We start from the raw sequence: 26701 nt of genomic DNA on the forward strand, positions 1-26701 counted from the left end.
ATAAAATTCTTAGAAAACAAAGAAATAAAAATAAATACACCTAAGCACAATAAACTGTACAAGATGATTTGCTCCTCAATCAACCCACTCATTTTTGCCACACCAACATGAATTACCTGATTAGCATTATTAGTTCATTGGATAACCCATTCCAATAGCTATTTACTAAGCTACTGATGTATACAGCAACTGTTTATTATTGATTAGTTATTTATATCTTGCAAGTAGATCTCTTTCCCTCACCTGAATTTTTTTTTTAAAATAATAAATGCAAACATGCATGTCTAGAGTTCATAGGATCACATGTAATTCGCAACACCCAGCAACTTATTGGACACACACATCACAACTGTAAATTACAAATAATTCATTTGCCAATAATGAAAGTATTTCCAATAATGAAAGTATTTCTATTGACACTATTCTTTTTTCCGTTATAACTGCCATTCTCACATGGCTCATATATTTACACCTTTTAGTAATTCAAACATTGTTGTCAACTCAATTCTGGATCCTGATTCTCACTAGCCTTTCCAACACTTTAACCATAACACCTAACACACATATTGGCCTATAATTCGATGCTTGAATTCTGTCACCTCCTTTATGAAAAAGTACAATCTTCCTTCCTTAAAAATGCCTTCCTTCCACTGCTTTGGAACTGACCCAATGCAACTCATATTAACCAAATATGTCAAGGCAGATGTCAACTCCCTGGCACATTCCTTCAAAATACAGTGATATATCAAATCCCAGAGCCTTATTAATATCAAGTTTGCTTAATTCCCCATATACTGCTTCCTCACTCACAGTCTCTCCTCCTCCTAATCCACTTCTCTAAACTCTCCATGATGTCACATTCACAAGGATGAAAGACCTTTATGAACTGCTCATTAAATAGGTCAACTATATCCTCTGCAGCAGTTGTTATACCATTTTATCCAATCAGTAATACCCTACCATAATCATCTTATTTTTGCTGGCTACATATTGAAAGACCTCCCTAGGATTATTTTGGGCTTCATTAGTCAACTGCTGCTCATACTGAACTTTTGCACACAGCAACTGAGTCACTCTTCTCACCTGTTCTTATTCCCACTGCTCTTATGCTGCCTCCATAATGCCTTTTTGCTCTGTATTGCATGCTTAATCTCTTCATTTCCCAGCTATCTTATTTAACCTTCTGACCTTTGAAATACATTTAGACACTGCTTCCACTAACAGTTCTTGAATATCATCTAAGCAGATTGATCTCCTTTCTACCAACTTCTCATTCCATGCTACAGTTCCAAGCTGTCTCCTGAGTTTCTCATAATCACAAGCCTTCAAGTTCCACATATACCTTTTCCTCACAGAAGTCATCACATGGCTGGCAACTACTCAGGTAATCACTTCATGGTCACTCTCACCAAATGGACAAAGAGAGAGATTTGACATCTGATTTATAATAACATCCGCTGATGTAATGATCACATTGAAGATCCTCAATCCTTGTGTTCTGTTACATACTGCCTGAGGTAGTTGTCCCTAAAAAACTAATTTTCTTTACTGCCAGTTGCTATCTCATCATTCCAATCTATATTGCAATAACTAAAATCACCCATAATACATACATATTTTGTATGAGTTACTACTGGGAGCCGAACCTGTCATTTTTTTGCTAATATTGATTAGCCAGGATGTCAAAATGAAAGTATAACAGGAAGAAACCCATAATGATCACCATTTCCCATTTGCTCGGCTAATTTGTTTATACATTTCCTGGTCACTACCCTCTACATTACCAAGTCTATAGCAACAATGTATTTCATTATATTCACCTCTATCTCACACTATACTGCTTCAAAACCACTACCACTATTTCCCCCTTTCATCTCTACCTTGTATGGACATAACCTTTTTGTATTATCGATAGCACTCCACCTCTCTTTTTATCCTTTCTATCTTCACAAAATACATCATACCCCCTCCATCTCTATTCCTGTCAGGATGTCATCTCCTCATCCAACCATGTCTTACTTATTCCAACAATTTTTGGATGAATGAACTCAATCAATGCAACCATTTCATTTCCCTTGTTTATGATAGTTCTAGCATTCATATACAAATATCACAGCTCATTCCTAGATTTATAACAAGTTTTACTGATACCACTTATTAGATGCAACTTTTCCATTCTTTCAAGCCATTTCTTTTTTCCTTACTCATCCCCAAACCTTCAAAATCCAACTGTTTTCCCTACATCCAGGTCATCCCTTCCCTTTTTCTCTAAACATGCATTCGCATTCTCTTGAAGCATCAACCTTTCTCATACTGTGTTCCCCTGTTTTTCTTGTACATTTGTTCTCTCATTCTCTACACTCACGCTACTCACATTCATTCATAAGCACCACTTCAATCTCTCCTTCCTTACTCTACTGCTTTGTCAATTGCTTCTTACTTACTCAGATTCATTCTCTGCACTCATTACTCTTCTTTCCAGCAGTAGTCTCTCCAAATGACTCACCAAAACCACTCAAATGCGGTTCAGCACTCATATACAGTTCAATTCTTCCTTCAAACTTATCCCATGCATTAACAAACTGCACTCCTTTCTCTTCACACATTTCTGCTAACATATCATTCATAATTTTTGCTCTTCACCTCATCTCATCACTGTCATAACTGGGCAACACATCAACTACCTTTCCTTCTTAACAACCTCCTGATACTGAATCTTACATTCTCCTTGTTCCCAGTCATCATTTATCCCTACTATCACTACCAACTGCTTTACTCTCTTACTCCTCATTTCCAGTGCTCTCACTCAATCACTCTATTCATTTTACCTCCAGGGAATAAATCTTGTACATCTCATTTACCACACTTCTAATAATCAAATCTCCATGGAATGCCACTCACATCTTTTGCTATCTTTTTCGTACTGACATTTGTTTTCATCTTTGTCACTCTTCCATACATATCTACAATTCCCTTCATTTCACTCTGCATCCATCTCATCTTCACCAACTCACTTTTCGAATCTTGCATCCATTTTTGGCTATCATTCACTCTTGCTATTTTATCACCACACACATATGCATGTGCATCGTTCAGCGTCAACCCCACTTGCCAACTTACTGTTAATTGCATTCTGATTTTCAATGTCATTTTTGCTCACTATCATTAATTTCAATGTTTTTAATGTCGTATAAATATTATTTGCTTTATCATCAAATCTTTTCCTTGCTATCATTTCCACATACACTGAACATTCGCACAATCTTCAATTTCCAAGTTAGTTATGATGCCAAGTTCCCTACGCATATCTCAACTACTTAAACAACAAAGAAAGCCTCGTGGTCCATCAGAATATTGCATTTCCTACATACCCACACTCATTCTTTTCTCTTATTTGGCCTCTACATAAATATCTATGGCATCTTCCCACGCATACATATTACATTCATGGCACTGTATACCACTTTTGAGAAATCCATGCCATTTACTTTCTCTTCCATGCAGACCTATACAATGAATTGCCTTTTGCCACCATGTTGTATCGGTGTGCTAACAAAAGCAATGAATTTATGACAATGTTGCCTAAGGAATTTATCTAAACACCACGTTTCACACTCAAAAATTTCACAGTAATAATTAATCTACAATTTAGTCAATATCGGCACACATTTAATTATAAAATTTACTTATCTTGCTGCAGCCCATACAACAACCGCTGTTTAACTCACGTCACCTAGCCAACATTTAGACAGACGCATACACATGCATCTGCCATCCCAACCAGTAATGACCACTGTTAAATTTACAAAATCTGAAGCTGCAAATTTTTATGAACAAATTATAGCTACAAAATAGCACTGGGATGAAGGTGTAATAAGAACTTATAAACTGCAGTTTATAAGTATATGCAGTTTATACAAGGTTTCTATAAAAGTGCTGATATTTCAAATGCAAATATCTAGTTAGTTTTCTGCACATGCACATCCATCCCATTCTCATCAGTGAATGTCGAGATGGTAACAATTCAAAAAATTCAGTGTTTTCTCTTTTAGTGTTTCAGATATCGTAAATAGTTCTCTAAGAAATGCTGGAGAACATAAGGTAGCAGCTAAGTAGCTGCTTGTTTATCTTACAAAAATACACTCCAAACTGTCATTCACAATATTTGTTACTGTTGTTATTTAGATTTTTTCAATAAATGTTTGCATTTAAAATATCACATTCTTATGGAAACTGTAAATGAGCTATCATAATTTAGAACTGAGAAGAGAAAGAAGAGGTAAAAGATAAGAAAAAGGAATGTATGACAAAGTGAGATAAGGAAAAAATTTATGGTATTACTATGATAAGTATTTAATAAGAGTGACAATTTTTTCACTAGTGTGAAAATTAAAGATATTAGTGAGGCTGTCAAGATGCAAAGAGGTAAAGTGAAGTGAAAGAGTTGTCTTTTGTGAAGTACAAAAGAAATGAAAGGTGACAAGTATAGAGAAAATATGAAAAAGTTACTGAAAGAAGTGAAAAAAGAAGTAAAGATTGCAAGTCTCCTGCTAATGTAAGATGAGGAGCAAGTTGAGGAGGAGGGCCATCAGTGCAAATTGGTCAATGCACGGGAAATAGCAGACTTAAGTATTTGATGGATTTGATAGATGGAAGGACATATATAATGGATTGTGCTTCCATTATATGGAGGCACAATCAAGAAAGCATTGCTCACTGAGTGTGAAGCACAAAGCCAGAGAAATTAGAGCTATGGGGGGGGGGGGAGAATGCAAATGGGTGTGTATGAGCATGCTGGCACCTATGAGTGAGTGTTAAAATGACCAAGAATGCAGAATCTGTACTCTCATGTAACAAAAGTAAATGCAGCAGTCAACAAAATGTAAAGATATTTGTGGGCCTAAGGGAATACTGCATTACAAGCATCAGGAGTAAAGTAAAGGAGTTCTGGGGATTGGTCGGTTGGTGCAACCTATCCAAAATTGATAGCAGAAAATATATCAATATTTTCTGCTATCAAAAATATTATATCTCCATCACGTTCTATCTCTGTAAGAGATAGAACATGATGGAGATATAATATTTTTCAGTTAAGGATAAAGGGGAATACTGCCGACGATAGGTGAATTGTACCTCAAGTGCTTACCAGAGATGCAAAAGGCAGTACCTATTATCCTATACCATGTCCACATAGTACAGGATAGAGGCCCAACAGGATAAAACATACAGCTGCTGCTATAGGTGTGTGTGTGTGTGGTGGTGGGGGGGGGTTACATGTGAAGATGTGGCTGCATCGGCAAATAGAGAACCTCAACAATGGGATCACAGATTAGAAGCACAAAAAGATCATGTGGCAAGAAGGAAATGGAATTTATTCATCTACTAAGAGATAATTACTAGAAACAGCATGTGATAGAGAAGACACGGGTCTCAACAGTATTGGGTCTATCTAGTGGCAGCATTTAACAAGTCTCAGAAACTCTCCACAACAAAAGTAGCCAGGACACAATGTTGGGATGAGTGATCATGATGTCGACTTGAGAGGTTGCTAAATGTGGAATTTTTCAGTTAAGAGGTGTGTGTGTGGGGGGGGGGATATGTGAAACTAGAGGGCAAATGATATAGGAGGCAGCTTGAAGCATGTTATAAGAATCTGGAAGTAGCATAATTCAGCAGGAGTTCCAAAAAATAAATGGTTCGGAAAGTACATAAGAAGAAAGGTGATCAGCAAGCTCGTGCACAGTTGTTCAAGGCAAAGGCAAGAAGGGTGATTAGCAAAGTAAGGAAGGCAAAATCAGATTGACAGGAAATTAGTGAAACATGCCAAAGAAAATCCCAAAGAGTTTGTTTGCAAATGTGACAAATAAAAGGAAAAATGAATATGGAAGGATAACTAAGTTATCCTTGTGTTGATGGTAAGGAGATGACAGAAGCAGACAAAACAGTTGAGCCACTGAAGGATCAGTCTGCAAGGGTCTATCATTCAAGTGAGGATATTGCAGTCACAGATGTAACAGGAACTAATGTGGGAATGGAGGTTAACAAACTGGAAGTACTTAGGATATTTCAGAATTTCAATGCAAATATGACAACAGGATTAGACAGAATATCAGTCTGCACATTATAATGTATAAAAGAAATGGAACTGCCTCTGAGTAGCCATTTATATAAGTCTCAGGTAAAATCCAAAGTAAAGGAGGCTCCAAGAGGTAGCAAATTATAGACTAACTAATATTTTGGGAGTGGCGATAAAGGTACTGGAAAAGTTTGTCAAAAAGAAAATTTAGCAATGGCTGAACAAAAATACATTACTGTGTGTGTGAAAATATGGTTTTGTGAAGGGCATGTCATGCCTTAGTAATTTATTCACTTTATTATAATATCTGAGTTCATAAAAGGAATGTTTACAGAATGCAGAATTTTGCATTATGGCGACATTCTGCAAAATTTGCCATATGGTACTTTATTAGAAAAAGTCTCGCAAAGGGGATGGATAGTAAGTTGACAACATAAGAAGGTGGCTGATGAATGAACATCAAAGATTCATATATGGAGCAACAGACTCCAAGAGAAGCGCAAGGTAACAGAGTGTGCCATAAGGTTTTTGTACTAGTCACTCCTATTTAATTTGTACATTAATGATACAGGAAAACAATACTGCAGTCCTTATGGGTAACATTAATTTGAAGGAAAATTATTAACAGAAGTTAGTGATGATGTAAACCTTTTTATGTAGCACTACTGTAATATCCTATACACTTCCTGAGGATAAATATCAGGAATTTAATGATATAGAAAATGATATGAGGAGAAATATTCAGTTGTTTGCTGATGATGTTAAATTGGGTAATGTCATAGTTCAGGGTTTCCCAAACAGTGTTCCGTGGAACACTGGTGTTCCGAGGAAGGTGAATAAGTGTTCTGTGAGAAGTTCTCCTGGAATTTGTCATTTTAGTTTTCTATGGATTTTTCATGAATAAATATTTTACAGTGGAAATATTCTGAGGAGAATAATATTCGTGAATATGTCGAAAAGCTCAGACCCAGAATGCCTAATAATATCTGTGTAGCAAATGTTAGTGACCAAGCTGTGTATTTTTAAATGTGGAAGTATTCATGAATTATCATTAATTTTCACATATCGAAACCTTTCAACATTTGGGAAAGGGAATACCGCAGTTTATATTTGGGTCTTCCCTTTCCCAATATTTGGGAAAGGGAAGACCGGTCATAAAAATTGCCTGCAAGTGGATTATAACAGTTGGCGGCAGATTCTCTGTTCTCAAAACTGAAGGAAATGACATCTGTGTAGCAAATGTCAGTGACAAAGCGGCATATTTTTAAACATGGAAATATTCATCAATTATCATTAATTTTCACACATCAAAATCTTTCAACAATCGGGAAAGAGAATACTACTATTTATGACCGATCATAAAAATTGCCTGCAAGCCAATTAAAACAATGGGTGGCATATCATCTGTTATCAAAACTGAAAGAAATAACATCTGTGTTGCAAATGTCAGTGACCAATCGGCAAGGAAGTATAAAGAAAATTTTTCCACTAAAATTGAAGATCAAGATAGTCTGCATCCGGTTCTCAAATCTAGTAATACTGAATACTTTCTTCGCAAGTTCGTATTGTAGGGTGAAAGTTTTGAAACCATAGTGCTGTGATTTTTTAAAAGTAATAGGCCTGCAGATTTAAATTTTAATATGAATAAAAGACAAGGGACTTTGTTTAATTTTGGTATAAAGAAATCTCTTATTGAAGATGTTTGGGACACAACAGATAGTGAGTCATCCACCACCGGCCTACAAAGCGATCTCCAGGATGTACAAAAGGAGAGGAAAACTACCAGCACACAGGAGAAAAAGTCTGCATGCACTCGCAAGTACTTATAATATTATAAATTTTTGGTGATCAGAATGGGATGTCAATGAAAATCAGCACAAATTAATTTAATGATGTTTAATTAATTAATTAAGAATAAAAATCAGCTAAATTAACAATTAATTATTAATCAATACATTACAAAATAACAAAGGTGTTCCGTGAAAATTTCAGGATTTGTGAAGTGTTCCGTCATAGGAAAAGTTTGGGAAACACTGTCATAGTTAATCAAGGCAGCATGGGCAAAAGATAATGAGTGACAGTTTAATGTAAAAATGTGTGAAGTTATGCATTATGGGATGAAAATATTCCAAGTGTGGTACTACAATAATGGAACTGTACTCAAGGAAACTGAAGAAACTAGAGGTCTGGGACTGTTGGTGGTCAAGTATTTGAAGTTCACACACACAGAGAGAGAGAGAGATTATCATTCTTCTTTGTAAGGCATTAATACAGGCATAGATTACTCTCGTGGCAGAGAAGATCCAAAGATGGGCGACCAAGATGATATGGAATATTCCACTATGAGGATAGATTGAAAGCTTCTGGGTTGCAAAATATGCAGAGGAAATTTTTCAGCACTTTGCTAGAGGAAGGTGTGTAAAGAACAAGGAGCCATCCATGGAAACTGAATAAGAATATGATTAGTAAGGGCATCAATCCTAGATTTTTTGTTGGGAGGAGTGGCAATTGAGTGAAATTGGTTGCTGGAGTCTGTTGCAAGTGCTTTGTTAATGTGTTCAAGGGAAGTATGATAGGTACCATGCTGGCTTCCAGCAATGAGCCTTTGGACTACTGGAATACAATAATATAATATTAAAAAAAAAAAAAAAAACGCAACATTATGAGATATAATATACCATACCAGTAGACAAATGCAATTTTTCCATTTCATTCTGAAGTTTCTGTTCTTCCTCATATTCTTTAACTCTAGCTTTTATTTGTTCTAGTTCCTAATTCAATAAAAATGCAAAATTTAATTACAATTTTTGCAGTATCAGAATAAACATTAGTTCTTACTACAATAAATGATATCTGCATATTATCATCTTTAGATAGCACACAACTACTGAGAACAATTAGAAATGATAACAATGGCCATTTTTTTCTAGATACATTTTACAAAGTTATTTTATCATGCTATTATACAGAAAGGGAAGAGGTCAAGAGGATAAGAAGTTCAATCTAATATTCCTGCCATAATGCATTTTAAATTGTATCTACACTACATGCGCTCATCCACTATTCATGTATGAAAAAAGAAATCATTTGTTCACTTTGTAAAAACAATTTTAAAAAATATTTTTTTTTTTAAATTGTTTATTTATAAAAAAAATTTTTAAATTGAAATTTATAAATTTTTTTTTTTATAAATAACTACTTCTAAATTATGTTGCCAGTGAGCAACAAGCATCATCAAATTCCTGTCATGTACCCTCAAGGGGTGTACAGGATATGATAGTACTACATGAAAAATTTACATCATTACTAACTTCCTATCTACAATTTTCCTCCAAATCAGTCTGTTACTTGTCAAGACTCCAACATTACCAGATTTTATATTTCTATCGTCTAAGGCACTTTGTACCGTATCAATCCACCTATATCTTGGTCTTCCTCTGGGTTGTTTTCCTGCCAACTTGGCAGAGAACACTTGGTTCGTTAATCTTTCCTCGCCCATTCTGTTTAAGTAACCATGCCACCTAAGATTAGCTCCTAACGCATTCCTGAATGCTGACAATGTCAAGTTCTTTCCTATCGTCCTATCTACAATTTTCCTCCAAATCAGTCTGTTACTTGTCAAGACTCCAACATTACCAGATTTTATATTTCTATCGTCTAAGGCACTTTGTACCGTATCAATCCACCTATATCTTGGTCTTCCTCTGGGTTGTTTTCCTGCCAACTTGGCAGAGAAAACTTGGTTCGTTAATCTTTCCTCGCCCATTCTGTTAAAGTAACCATGCCACCTAAGATTAGCTCCTAACGCATTCCTGAATGCTGACAATGTCAAGTTCTTTCCTAATATTATCGTTTTTAATATATTGCCTTTGATGCCATCTGTTCATGCCCATAATCTTTCTCAGGACTCTCATATCTGCAGTCTCTAGTCTTTTGTCAAGTGTTTTACTTCTAAACCAGCTCTCAGATCCATAACTTAAAACTGGTTTGAACAGTCTTGTATACAGCTAATTTAGTGTTTCAACTAATTTCTCTCTTATTCCATATGAATTTATTCAATTGACTTCGTACCATATCAACTTTGTTGATTCTGTTGTCTATTTCCATATTTACTTTACCATCTTCACTAAAAATCGTGCCTGAGCAGCTGAAATGTTTTACTTGTTCCACAGGTTCTCCATTCACAATACAGTTGACATTTTCAATGATTCTGCCTATTTTCACTGTCTTTGTCTTTTTATTGCTGACCTTCATACCATATCTTTACAACAGTTATTCAATTTAGTCAGAGAATCTTGCAGACTTGTAGCGGATTTATTTATTAGTATAACATCGTCCGCATAAAGCAAAGAGCTGACATTAACATCTCCAATTTTGATATCATGTTTAATACCACTTTCCTTCATAATGTGAGCCATATAGATAATGAATAACAGAGGGGATAATGTACATCCTTGTCTCACACCAGATTTAACATTAAACCATCTTCCTGTACTTCTTCAATTCTAACTGCTGACTTACAACTCAAATAAAGACTAAGTGTTGCTTCATATAATGGCCCATTGACACTATATAACAGTAGTGTATTGAATAGCTCCTCTCTTGGCACCTTGTCATATTCCTTTTCCAAATCAACAAAACTTAAATACAGATCTTTGTTATATTGCCATGATTTCTCCACTATTTGTCGTAAAGTGAAGATCTGATCCTGACAGCTTCTATTTGGCCTGAATCCAGCTTGTTCTTCACCAAGCTTTTATTCCACAGTTCTTTTCAACCGTTTCTCAAGTATACTTGCATATATCTTACCAGGAACACTCAATAGGGATATACCTCTGTAATTCTCACATTCGGTTTTATTTTCCTTTTTATATATAGGTACTGTGAGAGCTGTATTCCAATCATTGGGAATTTGTCCCTCTGTCCAGGCATTCTGAACTATGCAGTGCAGCCACTGTAAGACTTTTATACCACCATACTTCAACATTTCTGGTCGAATATCATCTACTCCTGCTGCCTTTACACATTTCAAGCTTTTTGATGGCTTTTTCTACTTCAAATATGGATATGTATTCCTGACTGCATTCCTGGTCAGTGTTTTTTTTTATCACTGTGCTGTCATCACTGCTTGTTTTATTTAGCAAATTTTCAAAATAATTACTCCATACTTCAAGGATATCTTTTTCTCCCGTTTTCATTTCACCTTTATCATCCATAACTTCTTTTACAGCACTCTCTTTCCTCCATTCTTAAGCTTCTTCAACGACCTCCAGAATATTTTGCCACCTTCTTGGCAAAGTCCTCCCATGACTTCTGTTTAGCTAGTTTGACACACTGTTTAACTGTCTTACATTCGTCTCTGTATTCTCTAAGAGCACAAGCTGACTTTTTTGCCAGGAACTTTTGATATGCTTTCTTCTTTTCCTTCACTGCTGCTTTAACTTTCTATATCCACCATGGAGTTCTAGTTTTTCTATCCTTGCAGACAACTTCACCACATGCCTCTCTAGCTGAATCAATCAGGGTTTTCTTCAAATCTTGCCACCAAATCTCCAAGGTTTGGTTCCTGTTCTCAAACTCTTTCATTTTTCCTTCGATAATCTTTGTGTATTTTAGTCTACAGTTCACATCTGAGAGCTTCTCAACTTTTATTCGCTTTAAAACTTACATGTTATTCTTTTCAATATGAAATTCAATTTTATCCTCCTCAAGACTAAATAGTGATCACTTCCAATTTCAAATCCTCTGTACACTCTGGTATCCTGCACCAGGGAGAAAACATCACTATCAACAATAACATAGTCAATGAGACTTTTCTTATTTCTTGCCTCTTCTCTCCATGTGAATTTGTACACATTTTTATGTTAGAACATGGTGTTAGTAATAACCAGTCCATGTCCTGAGCAGAAATCCAACAGATATTTGCCATTATTATTAGCTTTGCTCTTTTCTCCAAATTTTCCCAAAATATTTTTGTATGTCTGACAATCACTTCCTACTCTGCTATTTAGATCCCCAACAAGGACCAACTTTTCCTTTTTCATTGTGTCAGTAGCTTTCTCTAGAGCCTCAAAAAATTCCCCCACTTCTACCTTAGTAGAACCTTCTGTGGGACCATAGGCACAAATAAGTCTCATTGTCCAGTTCCCCATTCTCATATTTGCCCACATTATTCTACTTGAGACTGACTGCCATTCAAGAAGATGAGCCTCATATTTTGTGTTGAATACTATGGCTACTCCTTCTTTTCCTTGATTGTTATTGCCTGAATATAACATTTTGTATTTATTGCTCAGAAAGATCTCACCAGTTTTTGTCTTTTTTTTTCAGTCACCACTATTATGTCGATCTGGTACTTATCCAATTCCTCTGCTAGCTCCATTTCTTTGCCGATCTCTGAGCATTTCTGAGCAACAAGCAAGTTATTAAGAATCAACTTCTTGAAGTATGAAAATCACTACACAATATAACACTTAATAAAAGTTGAACTTCATCTTCCACCTTAAAGACATCATTCCAATTATCTGTGTCAGTGAGATTTTATATCTGCAGTCTTGATTAAATTGCTGGCCTGGTTGGCTGAGAAATTAGCATAATAAATTCTCCAACCAAGCGCCTCCATAGCACAATTGTAAGAACGACAGTACGTTGCGCCCTTCAATTGGAAAAGGCCTAAGTTCGAGTCTCGTCATGACTGGAGGAATCTTTATATGGACTTTTTCAATCGAAGGTGAGTTAGCCGATTTCATACGGAGGTAGCAGGGTTTTTTCCCCCCGGAAACTAGGGTTTTTCATCCTGCATACAGACAAATCGGCCCTTCAGAACACACGCAATTTACAGACAAAAAATACTAGCTGTGGTGGTGGTGATGGGCAGCAGATGGCACTGATGTAGATGATTAGATGAGGTTCGGTATAGAGGTGGAGACGGAGAGTTGTACAATAGGTGTCCTCCAGCGATGAGTCTTCAGACTCCTTGGAGGTGTCACGAAAAATAATAATAAATTCTCCAACCAATAGGTAAAGGGAGTCAAATCCCACCATAGACATGGATGCTTGTGAATATCTTTAGGTGGAGGATGAATTTCACCTGAGTGAGACTGCTGCCATGCTTACTGAAGGTCTGAAGTGGATTAGAAAAGTTCCATGTTTGAAGCAGGGTTTCCTTCTTTCTCATTCATCAGATGGATTGAGTGTCACCTATGAACAAATCATTGCTATCTAGTTCATTCTGGCCATTTTGGCTCATCTCTGTCATCTCTCTGAAGTTGGATAATTGTGACCTTTCTTTCAATGACTGTAATCAGGTTCTTTTTGGTCTCCTTCTTGATTACTTTCCTCCAATGATTCCATTCCAGACTGATGTGCCTACATATTTCCACAGTTCAGTAGGAAGTTCATCATGACCAAGCAATTTAGACAATTTCATTTGGTTTATTGCATTTGTATGTTTCTAGTCTTGTCCCCTCTGGAAAAATATCTGATATTTTTTTCCAAACCTCTTATTTTTTTGAATTGTTCCAGCTTCAATATTTTTGTCTTACATTTTTAGTAGTCTTTTATTGAATAACTGTTTTTGGAAGGACATCCTCTTATCCTAGATGTCCAAAACCATGTTAATTGTTGTTTGAATTATGTTAATTATATCTGTGATATCTTCTCTATGGTTTAGTTCATTTTTGATTTGCTCATTTGTTTTGTGTGCTGCCCAGTGAGTTACTTTTCTTATGCATTTCATTTAGAATGAAATGCATAAGAAAAGATTTTCTGTATTCATGCTCACTGCAGGATTCAAACCCACAGCCTGCTGGGTGGAGAGTGGGTACGAAAATCACCCAGCCAACCTGGCCAGTAGGATATGGTCACCTAAATAGACTGGATGAGGAAAGGTTTGCAAAACACAAGATAGCAGGAAAGAGACCCAGAGGAAGACCAAGGTCTAGGTGGATTTATTCAGTCAGAAGTGCCTTAGAAGAACAAGATGTTAGATATGACAATATTGGAGTACTCACAAGTAATTTGGAGGAAAATTGTAGATAGGAGATCAATAATAATGTAAACTTAATCATGTATTGCTGTCATAGTAACCTGAACACTCCCCCTCTGCAGTACATATCAGGAAATTGATGACGGAAAAATAACATTTCAAAAACTCTCAGTTTTACTAAACTATAAAACTGTTATTATACCTATGGCTACATATGGAGCTAAGACATGGAGACTCGCTTTCTGATTGAGTCTCCATATCTTAGCTTCACATATAGCCATAGGTATAATAGGTGAGAAAAGACCCAGTTTGCAGAAGAAAAAATCATCTTTCATCAGGACAATGCACCTGCCCACAAAAGTGTTTGAGCAATGGGAAAATTAAGGGATCTGCACTATGAATTGTTGGAACATCCACCCTATTCCCCAGATTTGGCTCCCTCTGACTTCTATCTCTTCCCAAAAATAAAACTCTTTCTCGCTGGTCAGCGTTTTTCTTCGAATCAAGAGGTGATTGCAGCTATAGAGGGGTATTTTGCATATCTTACTGAGAACCACTACAGGGATGGAATGATGGCACTGGAGCATCGCTGGAATAAATGTGTTAAGGAAGATTATGTTGAAAATTAAAAATTCATTTTTTCATTGTTAGGCTGAGAACATTTCAAACCACCCTTAGTATATAACTTCACAAAGAACCTTTCGTGGGTGGGAGCAACATAAAAAAAAAATAAATACCACCTTATATTAGCTCTGCTTACACATTCTTGAATGCTAGTGTCAAGTTCCTTTCTAATATCTTCATTTTTAATATGATTCTACCATTGATGCCATTGGCTCACTCCAATTTTTCTCAGATCTCCTCATATCTGTGGTCTCTAGGCTTTGATCAAGTGTTTTAGTTCTAAATCAACTCTCAGATCCATAACTTAAAGTGGTTTGAACACCATCTTATATAATTCTAGTTTGGTGTTTTGGCTAATTTCGCTCTTAATTTATTCATCTGGCTACCCACCATACCAACCGGGCTTATTCTGTTATCCATTTCCAGATTTAACCTGTCATCTTCACTAAAAACTGTGCCTAAATACTCGAAATATTTTACTTATTCTATAGAATCTCTTTTTAGAATGCTGCTGAAGTTTTCTATGCTCCTGCCTATTTTCATAATTTTGGTCTTTTTATTGATCTCTTCATAAGTATATGATTTTCTATACTTATTGAAATCCCCCCCCCCTTTTTACTATTTTCATTATTTTTTTGTTTTGCATAAATTGATTTTTCATTTCATATGTTTTGCATTCTTCATTTAAAAATTTTATTGTGTTTTTCCAATTGTGATCTAGGTTCTGCAAGAATAATAATATTGAGGATCTTTTCCACAGTGATCAGAATTCATCATAAAAATTATAGAAACAACTACTCTGTTAGAGTAAAACTTCAATTTAATAAAAACCAAAATAATTGCTCGACGTTTCGACCTTCACATTAAGGTCATCATCTAGAGTATACACACACACACACACACATATATATATATATACACACACAAAGAAACAACAAGCTGCACTATAATCTACATGGTATGCTAAAGTTACATTGATGTGGTCAACTCTTAAAACTATTGGCTTGACCTCTGGTGGAAAAAAAAAAAAACCTTACTACATCAAAGCTAGAGTCCTGTTATTATTATCTATATAGTTACAAAAATAAATTAAGCTAGAGAGCAAAATGTTCACAGAAAAGTTACACACATAAGTATACATATAAATTAAAACAAAATAGCATGGATGATGACCAATAAAAGCTAAAATAATTGCTTTTGGAGTCTTGAAGTCAGGGTTTGCTGGAAAACTTGAAGAACTAGATGGGCTAATGTGTGCCATCCAAATTCTTAAGATTTTTATGCCACTAGTATTGTTAAGATTAGGATGGTTAATAAAAATTTCAATTTGGTGTAGGGTGCATGATCTGAGAGACCTGCTACACCAAAATTTTTTATTTTTTATTTTTTTTTTAAACGGATAATACGTCCAGTTTCACCAATATAAGGTAAGTTACAGGTGCAATAGATACAATGCACTCCAGGTGAACTAGTGGGGAGAGAGGATCCCTAGAAGAGTTGAATATGTTTTTGTTTTATTTTTAAATTTTATAGGTGGTTTAAAAGTGGAAGTTTATAATGGCTTAGAATTCTATTCATTTTTTCTGATAACCCTTTAATGTATGGGAGAGCCATGGTTTTACTGTAATCTATATGTATTTTTTGATGAAGTTTTATAAAGAACATTATTGATAGTATTTTTGCTATAGCTATTATTTATAAATATATTGTTGATAATTTGTAATTTTTGTTTAAGAGCTTGTTCATTAGAGCAAATTGTTATAGCTCTGTTTTTAAAAGTGACTCCAAGTTTTTGTGAAGAATAGTGATATGAGTTAGCATATATATATTGGCCGGTATGTGTAGTCTTGTGGTAAACGGTGAAAAATAGACTGCCTGAGGGAAGATATGTGACCAGTGTATCCAGGAAAGGAAGCAAGTTCTGAATTTCAATAGTAAATTGTATGTGCTCATGTTGTTTGTTCAGGTGGCTGAGGAAGGCGTTTAATGTTTGGCAGCCGTGTGGTCAGATAACGAAAACATTGTCAACATATCTAAGCCAAACTAAGTTTTAAAGTAAAGGAATCGAGAGCATGTTGCTCAAAGCTTCCATATAAAAGTTAGCAATTGGGATGAATAGTGGTGAACCCATGGCCATACCTTCTTTTAGTAGGCAAAAATTATTTTGCCACACGAAGTAACCGGAACGTAGTAAGTGGGCAAAGAGTCATAATGTTGGGTGGAAATTTGTTCTGTAAGAGAAGAATCACAAATGTCATCAGCAACACAATTCATCTTGGTAAAGATGTGAACAAATAAGTCAGAATGCAAGAAAAAAGAAATATGATATAGTGATTTGCTCATTAAATTTGCACTTAATGATAGAGTCACTACTTTGGTCAAGCTTTCTGGGAGCAAAAAATTAGAATGTAATGAATACAACTGAAACAGAAAAGATGATAGTGCTCATAGGAATAATGATTAAATAGTGATAAATACAATATGAGAAGGGATATGAAATGACTGCTGAAAGAAGCGAGAAAGATTGAAAAATTTTAGTTGATTACTACAATATATTACTGGGTTAAGGAATGCTATGACTGTAAATGATTCAATGCACACTGTGTAGAAGCAATAAGTGCATGTCTTTTGGATGTGTGAAGTGAATGAGGGTAGAAAATGCTTATATAAGAGAGCCAACCTGCACTTGAATATATCTGGGATCAAGAATCGAAAAATTATTTATTATGCTGCAAACTAATGCAGAGAGAGAGAAACTATATGTAGGTGGGTGTATTTTTTTTTTTTTTTACTAACACTTTAACACTAAGTGGTTAAATTCTTAATTTCAAAATAAAAGGAAATCACCTAAAACTGAACTACAATTCATGCTTGCACACACATTCATACCCCAAGATATTACATGAACAGTTATCTTGAAAGTTAATCCATTAACTCATTAACCACCCAAATGGCCACAAGGATAAAATATATGCTTTGTACCCATATTATTTGTATAATATCCAAAGGTTATATTAACTTCAATGGACACTTCACATTCATGCAATTAGACATTATGTGGATGCGAAGTACATGACAAGGCCAGTTCAGTGGTTAAGCCAATTAAAACATTGCATCTTCAGACACCTTATAACAAAATAAAAATCTTAAATATGTGTATAAAACATAAAATCAACTACTTAACAAAACAAATGGCAATATATTCTTCAAACAATAGAAAAAAAAACTGTAGCTATGCAGCTTTTCTTCAATTTTCATAAGCTTTGTTCTTCCTTCTGCTTGATCTCAACACCAAGAATTGTGAGGAGTGTCACTGAACTGTACTTTGATTTTAAGTTCTTTGGAGAACTGTGTATTTTTCCATATATTTGTAAGTTTGATCATAGTAGACCACCCTAGATTTATTCTGTGTATGATAGTTTCTTCATAATTTAGCCCATCTGTGATCAATGTGCATAAGTAATTGAACTTTTAGCCTGTTCCAGTTTATTTCTTCCACTTTTAAGTTCTTCACTATTTCTGTCTATTTTCACTGTTTTGGTTTTACTAAAATTTATCGGCATTGCGTAGTCTTTACTGTTTTTATGTAAGTTTTCAGTCATGTATTTGAAGTTTTTCTTGTAAATAATACTATATCATCTGCATATTTTCTATGATGTAAATTTTGTCCATTCAAAGTTATTCCCATGTTTTCTGGAATAGACTCTTACTAGTTCTTCAAGACATGGGTTAAAAAAATATGGAAAGTGGACATCCCTGCACGACACCTCTCTCCACTGGTATTTTCAGAAGTTTCAATACTCCAAATTTTATTCTTGCTCTAGTATTTTTATAATACAGAAGGATAATAAGAGTATTTTTCTCTTTAATACCTAGGTAGTATACTTGTGATTTTCACTTTCTTGATTCTTCCAAGAATTATATCCTCTCTCATAGTGAACTTATCACTAGTCAAGTTTCATATACTCACTAGAATTACTCTTTTGCTTCTCTTAGAATTGAAAAGATTTTATTATTAATGTTTGACACCTCCAAAGTATCATAAGGACTAATGGCAGGAAGGCACTACATCCATCCCACATTGCTACTTTTTTTCTTTTGTGTGGTTCCTGCCGATGAAAGTTATTATAAACTTATAATACGTTTTCTACCGTGGGTGGGATAGAAATTTATTTCATTTTTTTTTTTTGCCATTTTTATCAGTTTGATATATATACATACAGTCCAGAAACCCTGCTCTAGAGACCAAACATGGAACTTTTTGAAGCCACTTCAGGCATTCAATAAGCGAAGAGGTGGTCTCACCCTAGGCAATGAAATTCATCTCCCACCTAAAGACAACGACAAAAATCCATGCTCATAGCAGGATTTGAACCTGTGACCTGTTGGTTGGAGGGCGGGTATGCTAACCGCTTGGACTACCAGGCTGGCTTAATCATCCAACCACACTACAGACCAACAACACACAATGCTATCTACTGTCCACCACCATCATTCTGTATTTAATGTCTACATACAAACAGCACAAACATTGCAAATTTGACAGTTAATACAAAGTTATAATTAATCTAACAACTAACTCAATAAATTTATTTCATATCTAAGAAGACTTCAGGAGTCAAAAATAAAATTAACATTTCAAAACATCTTACTTGCAATACAGAAACAAGTTTAATTAACTACTTTTATAAAATAATGTTTTATTACTAATTTATTAACTTGTGTGATATCTGGAATACAGATATATTAATGAATTCCAATACAGATATATAAATGAACATACCACGATTAGGCTGATGACTCCCTGGAGGGTGAGATAATATCCTACAGATGCAACTTAATACAGAGTCAGAGTAACTATCATTATGAGAGGAACAGTGAGAATGTGTAAGTGCAGCTTACACATTAAAAAAAAAAAAGTGCTATAAAATGTGAAAATGAAGTGGTCATCAATCATCAAAGACTCCACAGACTGGACAGGGTTCATGGACTGCAATGAATCATTTCAAGAGAAAGAGAGAGAGAAACAAAAAAAAACTGCACTGATGCAAAGTTCTTCCAGTATGAATACCATTTACATGAAAAAAAAATCAAGCATAAATTACAAAAATAATAGCAAGTAACTGCAAAAATGATGGAACAAATTTACAAGAGGCAGGAATATATAATCACTCCTTTGCAGACTGAACATCAGATTCATCCAGTCTAGAGATTGAAGACAGCTCACGCCTTGCTAATCAAGTCATCTCCCTTTTATACTGTCTCATTAAATATAGTTAAACAGGAAGTTAAACAGGAAGCAGTATGGAAACTAATGCTGGAATCACACTAACAGATCCAAGAGACATACTTCTGCAGACAGAGATACAGAAGGCCTAACAGGGCTTCCGAAGATAACAGACAAAATAAGAGATGATCACTAGAAGTTGAAAAGCAAGAAATATACAATTAAAAAATGTCCTAAAATGTACTCAACTTACAGACATATGAAGGATTCATAACCATAACCCTCAGGACTTGCAATTACATGCATCAAGAATTTCCCATTTACATTTTCAACCAACCTCCACATCCCTATTCCAACTAGATAATAATGTTACCTGGAGATGGGATACACTGTAATTCAAAGTAACAGTTAACTTTTTGAGAAATCAAAAGGAAAAAGTTAAGCCTATGAAAAGAAAAAATCTGGTTCATAAACTGATAAATGGTATAGAATGTAGTGATATTATCAGAGATTAAAGTGGAAAGATACAAGTAGAAGAAAGGAATTTTTCAATTAGTACCCAAGATGGGCTTGAGAAAGTCCATTACATCTGAAGTTACTATAGCTGATCAAAAATGCTAGAAAAGGAAATCTCCAGATTCAGGAATGGTCCGAGAATGGAATTTTACTACGAGACCAGTATTTTATTCTTCCCACTCTTGTTACTCTTCATCCACCCCCTTCCCTCTCTCTCTCTCTACAGGCCATTAAGATTTGCAACCAATCCCAGCTCTAAACCCAAAGAAAGTCATACCTTAGTCTACAATTGGAGGCCTATTTCTTTATCTAATACTGACCACAAGATCCTTTATTATTATGTATATTATTTCTGGGAAAACTTCCATGTTACTCCTCTTAATAAACTATTATAATTACGGCTATTTTGCCTGGAGATGACAATTAAACAGGGGCACTCCTAAACCGAAGCAGGCAAAATAGCCGTAATTATAATAATCCTTTATTATTATTGTGTGTGAGAGAGAGCAATAGGCTCAGAATAGGAATGAAATAAAAGCACACAAGTATAGGAAGTTCCAGTCTCTGACTCAAGCATTTGACAATATCCAGAACCCTTTCTATTCCACATCTTTAGACAGATTAAGGTGGGCAAAAGGCTACAATCAAAGGAGCCTATGTTAATACAACTCCTCCTTCCAAGTCAATGGGTTTACATTAGATACAATCAAAATGCAAAAAGTTAGGCCCAACAAGGCTACCTACTGAGTCCCTTGCTCTTTGTGTTGGATGATTTTTTTTTTTTTTAAGTCAACAGTTTATTATTACGTAACACCTCCAGGGAGTTCAAAGACTCATCTAGGAAGGGCAAATACTTCACAACTCTGTCTCCACCACTCAATCCACCAGCTACAACTCTAGTTTTTATGACTATAGATAGTCATAAATACGCATGGACCTCACCAAACAGTAAAACTAAAAAGTACTGATTATATCTTAGTCAACAAAAAATGGCAAACATTTCAAAATGTATAAAACTTAAAAATAAATATGGATTCTGATCATGAAATTCTGTGAGCAAAAATAAAGCTTAAATTGGAAACAACCATCAATAGGAAAAGACCCTAACAGACAAAACGTGTTTAAAGAAAAAATTAATTAAAAATGGAACTCTCAACTCTTGAAAATAAAGAATTTGGGGGAAAAGGTAAAAATGCAATAAAACAAACTTTACAGAAAAGAATCCTAATAATAAATTAGCTTACTGAAATATAATAATAATCTGTGACACAAAAAGAAAAAAAGGACAGCTTTCAACTCAGAGCACACAAATTGCTAGAAACTCACAAGCAGTTAAAAAAAATAAATAAATAAAATTTAAGCTCAAAGTAGAGAAGCAAAATCTAACTGGATAAATCAAAATTATCATGTTGGAGGATTCATCATGGAAGGTTGTTTTTTTTTTTTTTGTTTTTTTTGGGGGGGGGGGACCTGGGTCTATGACTTGCTTTGCAGTTCCCATGTAAAAAATTGGCCAGTGAGGGGCAAAAGAAGGGAGGGGAACTCATAGCAGTTCCCTCTGTTTATAAATTTTGTTCCTCCAAGAAAATGGATCTTATTCTACAAGATCACTTTACCTACATCACACTAGATTATGATCCCACCAAAATTCAGGTTAAAAAAACTTACTTGAAGTATCTTCCTGGCATCACAAAAAATCTCAAACCATTTGGTTCTTGTCCCCTCCCCTCTGGTATATGCGATTTACCTAAAATCCACAAACCCAATTCCTTCCTATACTAGATGCCACTGATGCTCCATGCTACAAATTGTCAAAACAGCTGGCAAACTCTCTTACCCCCTTCTCATTAAACTTATCACATCCTATATAAAAACCATCCATTTTAAAATCTCAGTTGAAAATCATACTTTAAATAATATAGATATATTGCTAAGCTTGGACATCACCTCTGTTTACCAATATTCCTTTGAATGATGTCTTAACAGTCTTAAAAAGTTTTTCCTTTTGATATCTTAGATCTCTTTTCCATCAATTCCAGTTAATTTTTTCCAGTTAAAAAAAAATTACAAAGAGATAGAGGGAACTGCTATAGGTTTCCACCTTCTCATCACCACTGGCCAATTTTTACATGGAAATTTTGCAAAGCAAGCTCAAACCTTCTATACGGCTAAGATATATAGATGTATTCTCTACTTGGCCTCATAGTACAGATACAGACTCCTTCCTCTATCACCTCAATAGTCTACATCCAAGAATCCAGTTAATGATGGAAAAAGAAAAGAACAATAGTTTCCTTCCTAGACACCTTACTGACATGCCTTTCAAATGGTAACCTCTCATTCACTGTATATAGAAAAACACCCACTCACACAGGCAGATATATTAACAAACTTTCCCACCACAACTCCTCTAACAATATGGCACCATTAAAACTAACCAATAGAGCCTATAATCTTTGTTCCAGTGGAAACTCTCTTTCAATAACACCTTCCTATCCAATGGCTACAGTGTTTACAGAATTAAAAAGATAATCAATCCTTCCCGCAGTCCTCGTTATCCCTTCAGAAGGAGTTAAGAAAAGCCATCACCATCCCTTATGTCCAGGGTACATCAGAAAAAATAGCCAGGTCTTTGAAAAAGTACAACCTCTACACAGTTTTTAAGCTCCATTCAGAAAATTGCTACCCATATCTGTTTTACCAAAAATCAGCTCCCTCTTCTCTCAGTGCCTGGAGTATATAATACATTTAGTTTAATCCTTTATCCAATTGTGAGCAAACAAAGTTTGCAACTGAAAGTATCTTCAGGACTGGGGTAAGGTAGTGCAACACCAGGCGACTCCTTGCAAAGGTGGAGCAAGATACCAACACTACTATCTCAGTATCTCCCATAATGCAAAACACATCTCCTTGCGGATATGTCTAATGTTATGCATTAAGGGAAGGGCCACTACCCAGACTAGTTTCGACCTTTATCGAGGTCTCTTTAGTGGGAGCCAGGCCCAAGTGGAGATACCAGCCAGAAGCATTAGTAAAGTCATCTCTACCTATAGGAGTTGCCAAATGGTGTGCCAAATGCAGTTTATTAAAATAAACTTTCAACATCTTTCTCTAAATCCAGAGTAATTTATTAAAAAGGTGGGACACCATTTTAATAAATTAAAATGGTGTGCCACTTCAATAAAGGTCGAAACTAGTCTGGGTAGTGGCCCTTCCCTTAATGCATAACATTAGACATATCCGCAAGGAGATGTGTTTTGCATTATGGGAGATACTGAGATAGGAGTGTTGGTAGCTTGCTCCACCTTTGCAAGGAGTCGTCCTGGTGTTGCACTACCTTACCCCAGTCCTGAAGATACTTTCAGGCACAAACTTTGTTTGCTTACACTTGGATAAAGGATTAAACTAAATTTATTATATTCTAACCAAGTGAAAAATAAACTTTCAACGCCTGGAGTATATATAAAGTACTCTGTTTCTGCAAGTTGGCTTACTTTAGACAGACAGGTAGATTAGTCACCATCCATTTAGATAAACACAAAACTTACATCTACAATCATGACTATGGTCAATCTGGTCTTACAGGCCATGTATTGGATACCATTCACAGGATCTTCTGGAAGAAAACCACCATGTTCCATCACAGTAAATTAAAAAAAAAAAAAAAAAAAAAAAAAAAAAGACCGTTTTTGGCACTCAGAAACTAATCAAATTTTAACAAATATGAGTGCATAAAACTTCCCAAAATTTGGGAAACAATAAATTGGAAATCATCTGATGTCCCAATTTACATCACAAGCCACCTACAAATGCCCACAGGCAACACATAGAGGGCAAACCACCTATGTGTTTCATTGAGTATTGTGTTGCCTTTGTGTGGTTACAAGTGTTATTACCTGTGTCCCTGAAGATGTCTCAGTGATTGAGAGGAAATACCAGAAGCATTAAAATTAGTTTTTAATCCTTTCTTAATGTTAATATTCCATATCTCTAACATAATGTCCTACAAGCACTTAAGCCTTAATAAATGGATAAATCAAAAAGCAGATATGTCAGAATGGCTATCCATCATAATACAAATTTAGTATATAACACAAAGGAACTTCCAAAAACACACAAACCTATACCACTAAAAATGAAAGATAAAATAAAGAGAATCTGACTGGTGATGTCAAATTTCTGAAATCTGGATGGACTATTTTAAACAAATCTTTGCGAAAGTTAACACTGAAAATTATGAAGAAAAAAAAAAGTTTGGTAAAAGTGAGGAGATCCCAAAAATATTAAAGGAAAACAGATGCTGCAATCAGACAGATGAAAACAGATACACATTTCTCCGTGTAGAAATGAAATACTGATAAATGTTTTGGAAGTATCGTGGAGAAACAGCAAAGCATTATTTAGTGCAGTTATTCAACCAACTTTCAAATTCGGGAGAAATTCCTAATGATTGAAAATTTGGAAGAATAATTTCCATAAATAAAAAAGGAAGTATTCAGGAATGTACAAATTATAGACTAATAACCTGAAGTCACACACAAATTATTTATCAGAATTAAAACAACTTATGAGCAACAAAGGAGAAGAGCAATGAGATTTAGGATTGGGAGAGCAACAAATGTTGCAATCTATGCTCTTTTACAATTAGCTGAAATAATGTGGGAAAAAAATAGAAATGTTTACTGCTGTTTTATAGCTTTTAATAAGCATCTGACTCAGTAAACAGAAATAAATTGCTTGAAATTTTAGAACAAAAAATAATAGAGGAAAACACCCAATAAATATAAAAATATGATAAAATTTGGAGCACAGTTGGGTGCTCCAAATTTTATCATATTTTTATATGATAAAATTTGGAGCACCCAACTGTGCTCCATTCATATTTTTATTCATGTCTGCTATCACCTTTTTATTTTTTTAACCTGTGCCTGGAAGAACTAGTAAAAGTATTCAAGAAAAATAAAAAAGAATAGCTGTGAATGGACAAAATTTACATAATAAAATATGCAAATGATGTAATATTATTTACAGATAATAAAGAAAATTCTGCAAGTGCATGATTGAAAACTTACATCAAAACAGTAAAGACTATGCAATGCAGATAAATATTTAATAAACTAAAACAATGGCAATAGGCAGTATAATGAAGAACTTAACTTAGATGTGGGGGAAATAATCCCACTTTTCAATCTGCTCTAACTCAAGATTTCTTTACCTCACTTTACAGCATTCATTTGCTGTCTTTACTGCTCTCCTAACTCTGACAATCCTGCTGCTCTTTTTGACTACCTATCACTAAAAATTGATGTCTTACAAACTAATTACCCAAATAAGACTAACATCTATAACACAAACTGGCTCCCCCCTACTCCAATCTACAGATCAAGCTAGCAGGGAAGCTGAATCATTTCCCATCATTCATGACCTAACACAAATAGTCAATCTACCAACCAGAATACCAGAAAGTCCACATCATTCTATCAACATTCTCGACATTTTATTAACAATTCTCTCTCCAACTATATCGTGGATGTCTGCTCTCCTCTCGGCAACTCTGACTACAATCTTATTCAAGTTTGCATCTCTGCTCAGCCAATATCAGTCTTGTACCCTATGGCACTATAATCGTGCCAACTGGGATGAACTCCAGAATTTCCATGGTCAGATTACTGCTTTTGCTCTCCAGATCAAAATACCTGCATTGAACTAATAACTAAAATAATCCTCGCTGGAATGAGAGCCTTCATTCTTCACTCCACTGCAAACCCCTGACCTGTATCCATGCGCTGGTTCTCAAAAATGTGCCCCAGACGTCCATGATAAAAATGCAACTCACGTTCAATGGCTTAAATTAAAAACTCTAGCTTCTCATTAGGCTTACATAACAGCTAGAAACGAGTAAAAAATTATCAACAATTCCAAAGCAGACTTTGTAAGAATGAAATGCAATAAACTCACCTCCTGCTCAACTGGTGATCAAGCTTTCTGGTCCCTTGCTAAGGTTATTGGGCTTAACTTCTGCCCTTCCATGTTGCCACTTCTCTTGCATCCTGATGGCACTATGGTAATGCCACCTTTTCCTCACCCAAGGAAAAGGTGGCATCAGTTTTTCCCTCTAACTCCAGCTGGAAGACCATGACAAACTCACTTACCTCAGCATGCTTCCTCTGAACTTTTGCCAAAATTACATCAGAAAAACCCTCATCAATATCTTGATATTAATAAAGCTTCTGGTCCAGATGGTATTACTCTGGTTGTGCTCAAGACTTGT

The 26701-nt window shown here is 35.2% G+C and overlaps 1 protein-coding gene across 2 annotated transcripts in view; it reads right to left on the reverse strand.

The window, feature by feature from the left end:
- LOC150097015 (polyadenylate-binding protein 2-B-like) overlaps positions 1–26701 on the reverse strand; it is a 181142-nt gene that overhangs the window by 149100 nt on the left and 5341 nt on the right. For both annotated transcript variants that reach the window (XM_090408459.1, XM_090408460.1), the window contains exon 2: positions 8760–8847. In XM_090408459.1, the coding sequence (XP_090264585.1) occupies positions 8760–8847 (88 nt within the window). The remainder of the gene's footprint in view (positions 1–8759; positions 8848–26701) is intronic.

Source organism: Typopeltis vanoorti, chromosome 18 (assembly GCF_054136105.1).
Source record: "Typopeltis vanoorti isolate ZY-2024b chromosome 18, IOZ_Tvanoo_1.0, whole genome shotgun sequence".
NCBI lineage: Eukaryota > Metazoa > Arthropoda > Arachnida > Uropygi > Thelyphonidae > Typopeltis > Typopeltis vanoorti.